The following is a 12,818-nucleotide window of genomic DNA, read 5'->3' on the forward strand; positions in this document are numbered from 1 at the left end:
TGGGGTTTTTTATGTGTTCCACTTTGCAGAGAATGCTGGTTTACCTAGACAAGCTTGACTTCAGCATCTGCAGTGCTCCTCAGTGCACCTTGCAGCGAATGCGGGTTGTGAGATCAACTTGTGCAAAGCTGTAAGGAGGCTGTAAGAGATGACACCAATGAGAACCTAAATTACACGTTATAGAAATACCTTTGTCTTGGTTATTTTCCTTGAGGTAAATTCTTCTGTGTGAGAGAATGAAAGCTTGTGTAACTTGGCAGGTTTACTACAAAAATGGAGCGCTCTTTGATGGGTTTGTAGCATTTGCAGGTTACACAGTGTTCCTTCGGGTACCCAGAACACTAGTAGATTTTAAATCTGGTTTTACTTTAAATTGTGACAGAGGAACTCTTATGTTCAGATGCTTAATATAGTTGCAGTAAGGACTTACTAAAAAGAAAATGGGGGGTGCCCCCCCCCCCCCCCCCCCCCCCCGACCGACCGACAGTTACTATTTCAGTTTCTGCATTCAAATTAAGTACTTGCTCTGTCTGCTGGATGTTAGCTTTAAGAGGTGCAAGTGCTCTAAAGCTTGGCACAAACATACAAAGATCCAGGTCTTGTTTATACATGTTTTAGTTAAGCCCATGTACAACAGGAAAAAATATATTGCCAAAAAATGAGGAATTAAAAGCTAAAAATAAAAGCCACTCTGAAAACCATTTTGAGGGATATGCTTAATCAGGTTGAATATACTGCTCATATATTATTACTTCTTTCCCTTTCCAGAAAGGGACACACTTCAAAAAAAGAAGCTAGGAAATTATAGAATCCCTTGGCCTCCTTTAAAAGCTTCCCATCTTTGTACCTTCCTTCTCTCCAAGGAGGACTTTTTCTAAGCTTTTTACTGCTTTTGCATGATTTGAAGAGCACAAGCAGTGCTCTTCTCTTCCATCGCCCAAACCTGCTGTTTATATTTCTGTAACTGTACTGTCGTCTCATCTGATAAGCACCACCAAGGATCTCACCTGATCTCGGAGAGAGCCCTGGGCTCTCAAGCATGCTTGCTTCTTGATTTGATATGCACGTCCTAGCTGAGTATTCACTAGTAAAACGCTATCCTTTGTTTTAGACTTTTTGAGATTGATTCTGCTTTAGATTCATGATCTAAACTGAAGATGTGACTTGTCTAATGTTTGCCTTTATTGTCCCTGTCCTGTTTGTCAATCGGTTTTAATTTTCAAGAACATCAGAAAAATGTTCTTTAAAGCTTTAGTTTTTTGACTCTGCAGCAGTCTTTTCCATTGACCTTAAAATTCAGAATGCAGCATCTCTCTGCATCCTGGAAGTGAAAAGAGTAGCGGGTACACTTTCTTCTTTGACTTGAAACTAAGCTGAAAATGTGTATTTGAGGCACTTTTTTTCCTTTCTTGTTTCAGGAAACACTCCCTGGTTTTAAATGGATTGGAAGTAGAGTTAAAGACCTCCTAGATAATGGAAAAGAAGTTCTCTTTGCATTTGAAGAGTCTATTGGTATGTGTGGTAATATTGCTTTAAAATGTTGAGAACTGTGTGGGGGATATGGAACTAAAAAGGAGTGGTCTTAGTTATGACACGAAACACAAAAGAACTTTGTTTTTTTTCTCGTAGTTACTAGTATTGGTATTTTGCTGTCATCAAATCAACTTGCCAACTGTCATAATAAATGATAAATGAATCTTGGATCCTAGTATTGTGCTCATGCAGTTTCCGATGCAAACCTGTTCTGTTACAGATTGAAAGTGAGATGCCAGAGGCAGACTGCTGTTGCTCTGTGGCCTTTTAGCTGAGGTTAAGCGTAGGATCTGTTCTTAATATCTTACAGGTCCTCTCTGTGAGGACATGCTATTGATGGCTGCGTGGAACTGGGAGGTGGCTTGCTTCGGTCACGCTGTCCATCACACCAGTATGGCAGTTCCTCCAGGAGCTATGTGCAGTCCCCTTGTACTTAGAACAATATGTGAGGAATCCAGGCGTGCAGAAATAGCATTAAATACCTTATGGAAGTGTGTGACTATTCCTGCTGACCTTGCCTTGAGCACTCTGTTTATCTTGGTGATCTTGCTGACACCACTTACCTGTAGAGAACTATGCAGGGAACATTTTGGCTGTAGGAATTCTCCACTTTTTAGGATAAACGGCAGCTTTCTGAGATGGCGTATTCACATATAATATGGCATTTGAAAATGAAGCAAACACTGAAGAGGGTGGGTGTCTATGCCAGTTTCATTCATAAAATGAAGGAAGCTTTTAACCATAAGGAGTTAAGATCTTGCTCCCGTGTCCCTTCAGAAAGGAGGCATCTGGGCAGTGCTGCGAAGTGCTGGTTTATGGGTTACCAAGGCTGGATATGTATGGGCTCCTTTGGTCCAAATTACTGCAAAAGACTCCTTGCAGTATCTGTGTGCTTGCACAAAACAAGCAAATTTTTGTGTTTAACACTCTAGTATGAGAGATCTTCTTAGAGAGCAGATGTTACCAATCTGGAATTAATTCATTATAGTATGTGTCTTTCCAGCCCTATAACCCCTAAGTTAATTAGATGTCTTAGAAAAGAGGAATGCATATGCAGTAATAAAAACAGCTTACATGTATTGGCCGATTTTCTATTATGGGAAAAGGGTTAAAACTTCAATCAAATCAGTGTAATCGTATGTCAGGCTATTTTTCCACAATCAATTTTTTTTATTTCTAGGCTTCATGTGTGGCACATCAGTGTTGGATAAAGATGGTGTAAGCGCAGCTGTGGTCATAGCTGAAATGGCAACCTACCTGGAGGGCAAGAACCTAACACTAGCGCAGAAACTCATTGAGATATATGAAACGTAAGTTGTATTTCTCATTAGTATGTTCTGCTTAACTATTTTGGAGCTGGGAATAACCTAATAAATATTCTTTAATGCATCCCTCAGATGTTTTCTCACTGGAAATTGTTTTTTCTGATGCCGTGATGGGCTACAGTCTTTGGTATTACAAATACCCCTTGAACACCATATCTCCCAAAGGACTTAGAGGCCTTTTCTATTGTATTTCTGCAATAAATTATGAAAGAATAGAATTTTGCATATGGATCCACCAGGACAAACTTTTCTGTTGTATTTGATTCATGCTGTGTTACTTCTCTTACCTCCTGATGGGTAGCTGTGTTAGTTGTGATCCGTAAGACAGGTAACAATCTTAGTTGTGGTCTGTGTGCCTCTGAACACTTAGTATTTTCACTTAAACATGGTCTGGGGATTGTTAGAAAATCACATGCTGTTGTTGCAGAGGCTTGTAATAGAACAGAGGTTAAAGGAATGATCTGTGTTCGGTAGCTACAGACACGATTCACAGCAATAAAATGAGGAACATGTTTATATCAGAATTAAGTGATGTAAGCCCAGTTAATCAGCAGAAGCACAGTTCCTTTGCTTTGACAGGACTGGTGGCATGGTTAAGCAAATCATATATGCCACTCTTTCCTGCCAGCCCAGCAGAAGGGCAGACTGTGGCCCTTCAAACCTTGGAATGATAAAACACAAACTATGGTCAGTATTTATCCCTTTGTGGCACTCAGGAGTTCTGTCTTTCATATGCAGACTGCAGCAAAACCAGTAATACACAGCTGGATTGAAAAGCTGTCAATGATAGCCCTACAGGAAGATTTATCTCCCAGTCACACTGATAAATGTGTTTATTTAAAGAAAGATTTATCATTCAGTCACACTTAATTTTTTGAAAGCTGCAGAGAAGGGTCTCTGTAGAATGAGGAGTGGGTGGCGTGTAGCAAAGAACAGCTTCAATTTCAACATGCAAACACGGCTGCTGCACCTGGTGAGCGCTGCTTGCTTTAGGTCTGATTGAGGGTAGTTTTAACTTGGATGAAATAATCGGTCACCTTCCTCAGAGGCTGTTGAAATAGTCTGTTGTTGTGCCTGGTCCCATGGCTATGGCAGACAGTTTTTGATGGTGTAGGAATGATACTGCATATTAATTTCCTGAGGGCTAGCAAGGCTGCAGTTAGCCAAATGGTTAGCTTTTATTTCTTTGGAACTGAAACCTTTACTTGCATTTAAAAATAGCTTGAAATGATGTGAGTAATGCAGTGAAATCTGCTTCAGAGTCCAAACATTTGCCTATAAATATCTGTTTCCACAGCTGTGAGAACTGCATTCTTACTCTGTTACTGCTTTTCCAAGCAGGGGCTTTATTTAGATACCAAATGTGCAGAAAACTTCTGAATCTTGTAACTGAAAATATTAATCTGCTTGTAGGTATGGATATCACATATCAAAGACTTCCTATTTCTTGTGCTATGATCCTCCTACTATCAAAAGGATATTTGAGAAACTTCGGAACTTCGATGGCTCTCAGTCTTATCCAGACTTTTGTGGTATTTACAATATATTACATGTACGAGATATTACCACTGGCTACGATAGCAGCCAGCCAAATAAGAAATCGGTGAGTCACAAAGTATTTTTGCAGGAGAGGTTTGGGTTTTGAAGAGACTGAAAGATAAATACACCAAGAACTACGCAGAAAGACTAACTATGTCAACTAAGATGGCAGGATAGTTACCATCATCTACTAGGACTGCTTAATGACACTTACTGGGGGGAAAATGCTTAAAAGTGAAATGGCTTGGCGATGGTATTGACTACTCTGATATAACTATGAATGAACTTTATTAGCTGAAGTGAGCTTGATGCTCCTGCAACTTTTAAACTGTCTAGCAGGCTTCCAGATGTTGGAATTCCAATGGGAGTAAGAGGGAATCCTGTTTCCCGAAATACTGAGTCTGATCTAGGTGATAGGCTTGTCGAGCTGAACTTGTTCTAGACTGTTGCATTGGCTGGCGGATGTATGCTGCAGGGGATTTAAACGTGTTTATTTAGCTTTGTATGTACTGAATGTTGTATTTACAAAAAACCAAACCAACCCCCCCCACACACTTTTGTGTTGGCTGAAGTGTTCTGTAATAAAATGTTGTTGTTTATGTAGGTGCTGCCAGTGAGCAAAAGCAGTCAGATGATCACTTTTACGTTTCAAAATGGTTGTGTTGCCACCCTTCGGACAAGTGGAACAGAACCAAAGATCAAGTACTACGCAGAGATGTGTGCGTTGCCTGAACAGAGGTCAGTAGCAGGTCTGCATGCACGTGTTGAAAGATGCTTTTGGGCTGAAAAGTCTGTATGGAGAAATAGATTCCTTGCCTGGTGCGGGATTCCTCTGCTGCCTCCTTGGAGACCTAAGCCTCAGCTGACTGTTCCAGCCTGTTAAACTGGGCAGAGCAATGCACATTCCTGCTCAGAGGGATCTCCTCTGTAGTGGATAAGACAAAGAATGGAATTTGCTATAGTAGGAGACTTATTAACCCAATTTCTCATTCACTTAGAATTAAAAAGTGATGAAGCTGTGCTGCTACTGGCAAGTAAGCTTAAAATCAAGTGGATTCCTGTTGCATTTTGGAATCTGCTGTGTTGCTCTGAGCTTCTGGATACCAACTAGAGGTTGGTCCATTTTGGATAGCCACCTGAATTGAGCTTCTTCCAGTTTAAGGGGGATAGGAAGGTGGGGAACCATGGGGTATGTTTACAGTATTGAAATCAGGAGTGTGAGTGAGGAACCTAGGTTCTCAGTCTAGTTAATGGAGAGAAGCAGGCTCTCGAATCGGATTCCTAACCTAAATTGCGTGAGTACCCCTCCTTTTAGACTTGCATCCCAATGTTGCTGTGGAGTAGAGAACTGAAACTAACACAGAGGGGCCTGTGATTCGCTATTTACTTCTACTTATTGGCAGGAATTCAAGGTGTGCATATTTTTATCACTCAATCTTCTGGTCATATTTAGGCAGTCAGTGGATAGGAAGTAGTAGATTTACCTTTGCTTGTGAAATGTGCATGTGAGGGGATACACAAATCCATGCCTAAACAGCTTTCCACAGTTGGCTGAAGATTTGTTTAAAACATGGTTTATTGCTATGTGAAGTGAATTAATACAGGTACGGCCCATCTTTTGAATCACATTTTTAAATTGTTCTGAATAGACCGTGGAATAAGAGCAGGTCAGGGAGGTGGTAGGAGCCCTGCATCCCATACAGCACCTCTTGTCAGAAGCTTGTATTTATTTGGTCAGAGGGCTTTCTGATGGTTTGGCACATGAATGCACTTTTGTTACGTGGGTGTGGAAATTCTCACTTGAGTTAGAACGTGCCTCCGTGAATCTGGCAGTGGGCAAGGTACTGTCGTCTGGTGTAAATACCAAAGAAAAGGTAATATAGAGTTGAGGCAGATGGCTGCACCAACAAGGAAGAAATAAATGCTGGCAATACCGCCTTTAACCTAACCTTAACACAAGTGAAGGCCAGATAAGTAAGAGCAGTGAGGAGAGAAACTAAGTACCTGAGAATGCTTTGATGCATTGTTTGGGCTTTTGCTGCTCTTCATTCTGGTAAGTCAGAAAAATATGTTGACCTTTCATTTTAGTAATGCCTGTGGTTAATAGCAGTTATTATCTGGAACATGAAATGGCTGATAACGCCCTGGCCGGTGTCAGCAGCAGCGTGGCCAGCAGGGCCAGGCAGTGCCCGTCCCCCTGTGCTGGGCCCTGGTGCGGCCGCCCCTCGAGCCCTGGGCTCAGCGTTGGGCCCCTCACCCCCAGACAGACCCGGAGGGGCTGGAGCGTGTCCAGAGCCGGGCAGGGGCTGGGGAAGGGGCTGGGGGAGCTGGGGGGGCTCAGCCCGGAGAACAGGGGGCTCAGGGGGGCCCTTCTGGCTCCCTACAGCTGCCTGGCAGGAGGCTGCAGCGAGGGGGGTCGGTCTCTGCTCCCAAGGAACCAGCGGCAGGACAGGAGGGAACGGCCTCCAGCCGCACCAGGGCAGGTTCAGGGTGGGCACAGGGAGAAATGTCTTCCCCGACAGGGTGGCCAAGCGCTGGCACAGGCACCGTCCTTGGGGGGGGCAGAAGAAGTGTGGATGTGGCGCTTGGGGACATGGGTTAGTGATGGACTCGGCAGTGCTGGTTAATGGTTGGACTCAATGGTCTTAAAGGTCTTTGCTAATGTCAACGATTCTGATCCTAAACTGAAAAGCCGTTAAGCTTCCCTGGTTCAAGGCATAAAATGGTCAGTAGGGACCTCAAAAGGCATTCCTCGCCGTAACAGGTTTGCACATGTTTCTCTGAGTGCTGTTCATTGATTATTCTTGAAAGCTCAACATCAGGAAAGTAAATTTTGTTGCAGTATTTTTAGGTGTTTTCTTTATAAAGGAAGTGCTGACCTGAGGGGCAGTGATGTATTGCTAGTTCCACAAATGAACAAAGCAAACGTAAACAGCTAGTTTTTCCTGTTCTCTGTTAAAAACAAACTGGGTTCCTCTCCCTCGAGTGAGACTCCTGGCGTAGCAGAAGGTTTATGCATTTTAAGGGTGTTGCAATGCATTAGTGTTTATGCATGTGGATGTTGTCTTTTTGCTCAAATGGATGTCTGGGCATTTAAACAGGGAGAGGATCAGTATATTACAGTGTCCTCTTGTGAGCCGTGACACTGTACCTGATTACTCAGTCCCTCTTGTAGTCAAAATACAGTCAGATACCCTGGATGGCCATCTGGACACTGTGTAGAGAAGAATATAGCGTATCTAGCTCTACTTTTTTTTTCTTCCTTCTTACTTTTCAATCCATTTACAGTCTGTGTCTGACCAGTCTTGCAATCATTCCTTCGTGTGTCCTCTCTGCTAGCCTTGAGCCCTCTGGTGGCAATTACTTTGTAAATCTAATTAAATAAATTTAAATTAATATTGCAGTAGTTCCTACTGAAAAGTAACTTGTTAAAACAAGCAGGGTGGAGTTTCTACATGTTGATGCTGGTAGGAAACATAACAGATCTGTCCATCACAGTTAGATCTTGCTTTTTATTTTTTATTTTTAATAGATGTTTGGTGTTTATCAGACCTTTGACATGTATTGTTCGGGTTTTTTTTTTTTTTTTTTTAGTGACAGAGGCGTGCTGGAAGAAGAGCTTCAGAAGCTTATCGAAGCTTTGATTGAGAATTTTCTTGAACCTGATAAGAATGGACTGGTCTGGCGTTCTGCTTAGATCTCCTGTAACTGGTGTTCAGAGAACTAACTGCCTGCACTGCACCGTGTGAAACAAAGGAACCAAGAACAGAACTCAGTTTAATACGTGTGTGTGTGTTAAACAGCTACATTTTTATTCTATAAAGAAGCAGTATTATTTTGTCAGGCTTTTCACCAAAATCTGGACTAGAAAATTGTGATAAAGAGAAGAAGGGATAAAAAAAGAATGGAATTTATCATTACAATTTTCTGTCCTTTTGACCAAAAGACTAATTAAACCACACCAATGCAAATGAACTGCCCTAGTAGGTTTAAGGCAGCTGATCTTAGCCACTAGATCTTGTCTTAAACTGATTTCAGGTACCCAATACCTTTTGTGCAGAAAGGTTTTAGAATCGGGTCGTGGTCATGTTTGAAGGGAGTAATCACTCCAGACTGACAAAAAAGCCTGCTTCTTCCTTGCTGTTGTGTGTGAATGTAGGTATCATTGTTACAGGTCTTAATTTCCAAAAATGTTGAAGTAGAGTTCAGTGCTTAGCATTTCTTGTTTAGGCAAGTTGTCAATATGACATTTTTTTCAGCTATTTAAATATCCTTCTGTTGTTAAAGGTGCTCTTGGTGCATTGTAACTTTCCTGTGTGTATCTTAAAATATTTACTTGACAGTGAAACAATAGTGGCAACACCTGCAGTCTGGGTTTTGAATTACGTTGTGCCTTTCCAAGGCTTCCAAAGGCACAGAAACTTACTCATTCCATGGTTAAATTGCCCATTCTAACTACACAGACTTTGCAAGCATTTTTTGTCCCACATCTATGAAGCGTCATAAGCTTTTTTTTCCCTAATAAAAGTTTCAGAAATTTGTAACTTTCAATGAAAATTCCAGTTAGTGACTGTTTTGGTTTTGATAGCTTGAATTCATACCGTCTTGTGTATTTAAAAAAGTGGAGGTGAGACAGTGATGCCACTCAGTTTTAGTTACTAAATCACAAAAATTTTTTGGCATATTTTGTAAGCTAATTTCTGTTGGAATAGCAGTTTGCTATTACTGTTACTCTCTCTGTTTTAGGGCAAATATGTCCCATTATCTGTTTCCTACCTTTGCTTGAGTAGCAAGTGATACTGCTAATCACTTTTTCCAAAAAAATACCGATACAGAAATTCCCATGTAAATGTCTAAGATTTCAGCAAATAAAAACTGTTTTGGCACAAGAAGGCTGTGGAAGATACTTTAACTGAAACAACACTTCAAGAAAAACTGCCTGTTGATTAACTGAGAATAATACTTACTAATGAGTTCCAAATTACTAATAGACGCCTTCAGAATGAAGTCCGTTATGTTCTGGAAATCTTCCTGCTGTCACTTGACACGAATTAAATAAAAGAAATAGATAAAACTGAATGCTTAACGGCTGTATTGAAAGTTACGTGAAAAGAACCCAAGATGCACTTAAGTTCAAGCCGTTGTTTTGCCACTATTGTTGAATCTTTACATTTGCCCTCCATTTTATTATACCCTTACAGCTTGATGCCATAGGATTGCGCAGAGTGGTTTTGTACGTGTTGCATCTAGATGGCTTTAAAGAGCACCAAGGTTTCTGTGTCTGTGCGGGTACTGGGTATTTCATGCTGACAGAAGCTTTGCACTATAACCGTGGATAAGTGTTTTGCTGTATATGAATGTACATGTACTGCAGAAGGTCTGTGTTGCACAAATTCTTATTTGCCACTAATATTTATTTATTTTTATTTTAAGAGAAAATATTTCCAAATTGTTCTGCAATTGAGTGAAATGTATCTAATGCCAAAAACTTTTTTTTCTTCTTGATTGTACGTTTGACTGATGTGGTGGGGAAAATGGGTGAAAAAATATACACTTAGAGTATACTCATGTTACTGTACAGCGCTGGGTATGTCTCAGGAGGTGTGAAGGCATTTCTGACTGCTGCTTTGTTTTCAGTTTTCACAGAAAGGTGCAGATCCAGATCCTGACTGCACTCAGTTTGAGGGAGGTCTTGCTGCTTGTTCCACTGACAGCAGATTAAAGCCTTGGGTGTTCTGATTTTTGTTGCTAAATAGCCTACTAGTAGTACAGAAAAGAACAAGTGAAACGTAATTTTGAACAAAGGTAAACACTGTAAAGAGCATAGCATGTGTGATGAGTCCAGCCGTGTGTATATTGTAGCAATTAGCATTAGGAGTTACATCTTGTGGCAATTACTTTGTGCCCCTACAAAGAGCAGGAATCTGCAACTTTCCAGTGAGATCTGCTTTATATCAGTAGGCAAGTGTTATGAATGCAGTATGGAAGAAAATCATCATTGTTTTCAAATCAGCTTTTGTAGAAATTGATAACTGTTTGTAGCCTGAATATCTATTTAGAAAGAAAAACAAATACAGGGAGTTAAGTATCTGGGATTCTTCTCGTCAGTAGATTTGCGCAGTAAGTTGTAGACGTAGTAGTGCTTTTGGAATGACAGCAACAGGCGCATCGTGTTGAATGTATTTTAAAGGGTATAACAACTATTGCTGTTTTTTAAACCACTGCTACCACTGGTTTCCTACTGTATTTGAACTGTTTGATCTATTTGTACTGTTCCATTTGTGGAACTCCTTTTATCTCCTCCCTCTGATCTTGCGCTTCCCTTATTTCTGTTACCGTGAAGGACTGTAATTCTCTTACTTCCTTGCCCTGTAACTTTGTTATACATCACGTTAGAGTTTGTTGGGCTTGTGCACAGCCTTCTCTCAGTTGTCAGCTGCTCTTCCCTACTTTTCAGATAAGAACAAAGGCTTGTCAAACATGACTAGGAAGCAGACAGTAGATCAAAGTATGCTGGGGATGTTGTTTACTAGGTGCTTCCAGTTAAAATACACCTTTTCAAAGGTTGTTCTACAGCCAGTCATTGGCTTAAACTGTAATCGTACAGCCAATGATTTGGTTTTAGCATTTGATAAAATTAGGAGGGCTTAGTTTTGTGTTTTCCCTTTTTGATGTGACAGGTTTAATCTCACTCAGATACATGGTAAAGTTGTGCTTTTGTGGGCCTCGGGTAGGGCCTTTGTAAGTAGAGGAGACTTGGCAGGCAAGGTTGAACGTCTACGGTGCTGAGCTTGTAGCTGGAGTTTTTTATTCTAGTGGTGATACAGTATCCAGTGTGTGGTTTGAAGAGCTTCAAATGCTGTTCATCTCTCCTTCTGCACCTCTGAAGGATGCTTCCTGCCCCAGCGTGAGTGAATCAGATGCTAGTGGGGAAGAGAAGGAGGCAGTGTGTTGAACAGGGGAGAGTTTGACTGGAAGCTTCAAGGACAGCTCTAGCTGTAGCCCAGAGCAGTGTAGCCCCTGCTTTGTGTTTGCTACTGGCACAGTGTCCTGTTCAGGTGGCGAGTGAGTTCTGCTTCGCTTGCCTTTCCTTCGTTGCATCCCCTGCAGGATGCAACTTGGAGCCAGGTTTCCCTTGGGCTGTGGGAGAACTGGGATCGTGCCTGAGTGGGTCCCCTAATCTCTGTCATTTCAAATACCCAGCTCTTCCTTCTATTTGTGTCATCCAGTGTAAATTAAGAATTAAAACTCTCTGTGTTTCTGTTTCAAACGTTGAGGTGAGTTACAACATGCAGTACTTGCTGCCTGGGGCTCCTTTACCTGCCTTGGGCAATTCTTGGCTGATCTCAAGCCGTGGCACGCTCTCTAGTTGGGGGATGCCTGCATGGGGGAATTTCTGGTGTTATTCCCTGACTTAGCGGTACCAGGGTAGCACTTTGTGTCCCCTCTCTGTCTGGCTCCTGAAACGTTAGGGATTTTAGCTCCTGGTTATTAAAGGGAGCATGTTGGTGTGAAACTACCAGAGTATTGAGGGGGAAGCCAGAAGGTGGGCGGATGGTTTCTGTCATTTGAGGCAGGGTGGAACGTGTGGGCTGCCTTAGAAAGCACTCAGATGTTCTCTTTTATTTTAAAACTAGTTATTGTTATAGCTTCATTTTGTCATGTGTTCCTCCCTCCCTGTTTTTGCCCTCTTCTCTCCCCAGGTAAGATGAGAGGGCTCTTTGCATGGTGATGCCTGGGTGGTTAGAGTCCATCTGGATACCCAGGACACTTTCCATCCTCCCCTGCCCCTTGTGTGCTTGAAGAGTAGCTTTGTACACGGTGATTGAAGTCCCTGAAGTTGCGTTGTTCTCCTTGTCTAGAGTCCTGGGGAGTTCTGGATCAGTACTCTTGTTTACCTGATGTCTGTTCTTCTGTAAAACTAGGGCATATTACAAATACAGAGTGAGAATTTGCACTTTTCTGAAGAATTTGTGTGTACTGCTATGTGGATTTAGTTGAATGAAGTGTTATAAGTAATAAAATATTCTCTTCGTAGTAGCAATCCTTCATGTTACTTCAGTCTTCTTCAGTCAAAGACTATTGCCCCAAAAGCTGAGCTGGTGGATCACGCTTTGTCCCTCGGTGTGGGAGGAATAGACTGTACTGCTCGGATAAGCTGAAGCCCCAGGGACAGCAGCGTTTCCTGAAGAAGCTGTTCAGAGCCTCATCCCTCTGATGCCGGGTGAGATCTCTCCTGCCCAACTGTGACACCATTTCCAAGGGGCTCAGCACCGGAGATGTCCCAGGGCAAAGCACTGAGGACTGACCTGAAGTTACCACTGATGCCACCACGGAGCAGGCGGGAAGAGAGTTGATCTTTGGGGCTTGTAGGACAGGTGGGCACAAGCCAGAACGAGGAGAGGCTGGAGTTCTAGGGGT

The 12,818-nt window shown here is 42.0% G+C and overlaps 1 protein-coding gene across 3 annotated transcripts in view; it reads left to right on the forward strand.

Moving 5' to 3' along the window:
* The window catches only part of PGM2L1 (phosphoglucomutase 2 like 1), a 44,444-nt gene extending 32,003 nt beyond the window's left edge, over window positions 1-12,441 (forward strand). For all 3 annotated transcript variants that reach the window (XM_080376097.1, XM_080376098.1, XM_080376099.1), the window contains exons 11-15: window positions 1,419-1,512; window positions 2,714-2,843; window positions 4,272-4,461; window positions 5,002-5,135; window positions 7,992-12,441. In XM_080376097.1, coding sequence (XP_080232223.1) covers window positions 1,419-1,512; window positions 2,714-2,843; window positions 4,272-4,461; window positions 5,002-5,135; window positions 7,992-8,094 — 651 coding nt within the window. In that variant the 3' untranslated portion in view covers window positions 8,095-12,441. The remainder of the gene's footprint in view (window positions 1-1,418; window positions 1,513-2,713; window positions 2,844-4,271; window positions 4,462-5,001; window positions 5,136-7,991) is intronic.
* The last annotated feature ends 377 nt before the right edge of the window (window positions 12,442-12,818 follow it).

This window comes from Falco punctatus, assembly GCF_963210335.1.
Source record: "Falco punctatus genome assembly, chromosome: 2".
Classification (NCBI taxonomy): domain Eukaryota; kingdom Metazoa; phylum Chordata; class Aves; order Falconiformes; family Falconidae; genus Falco; species Falco punctatus.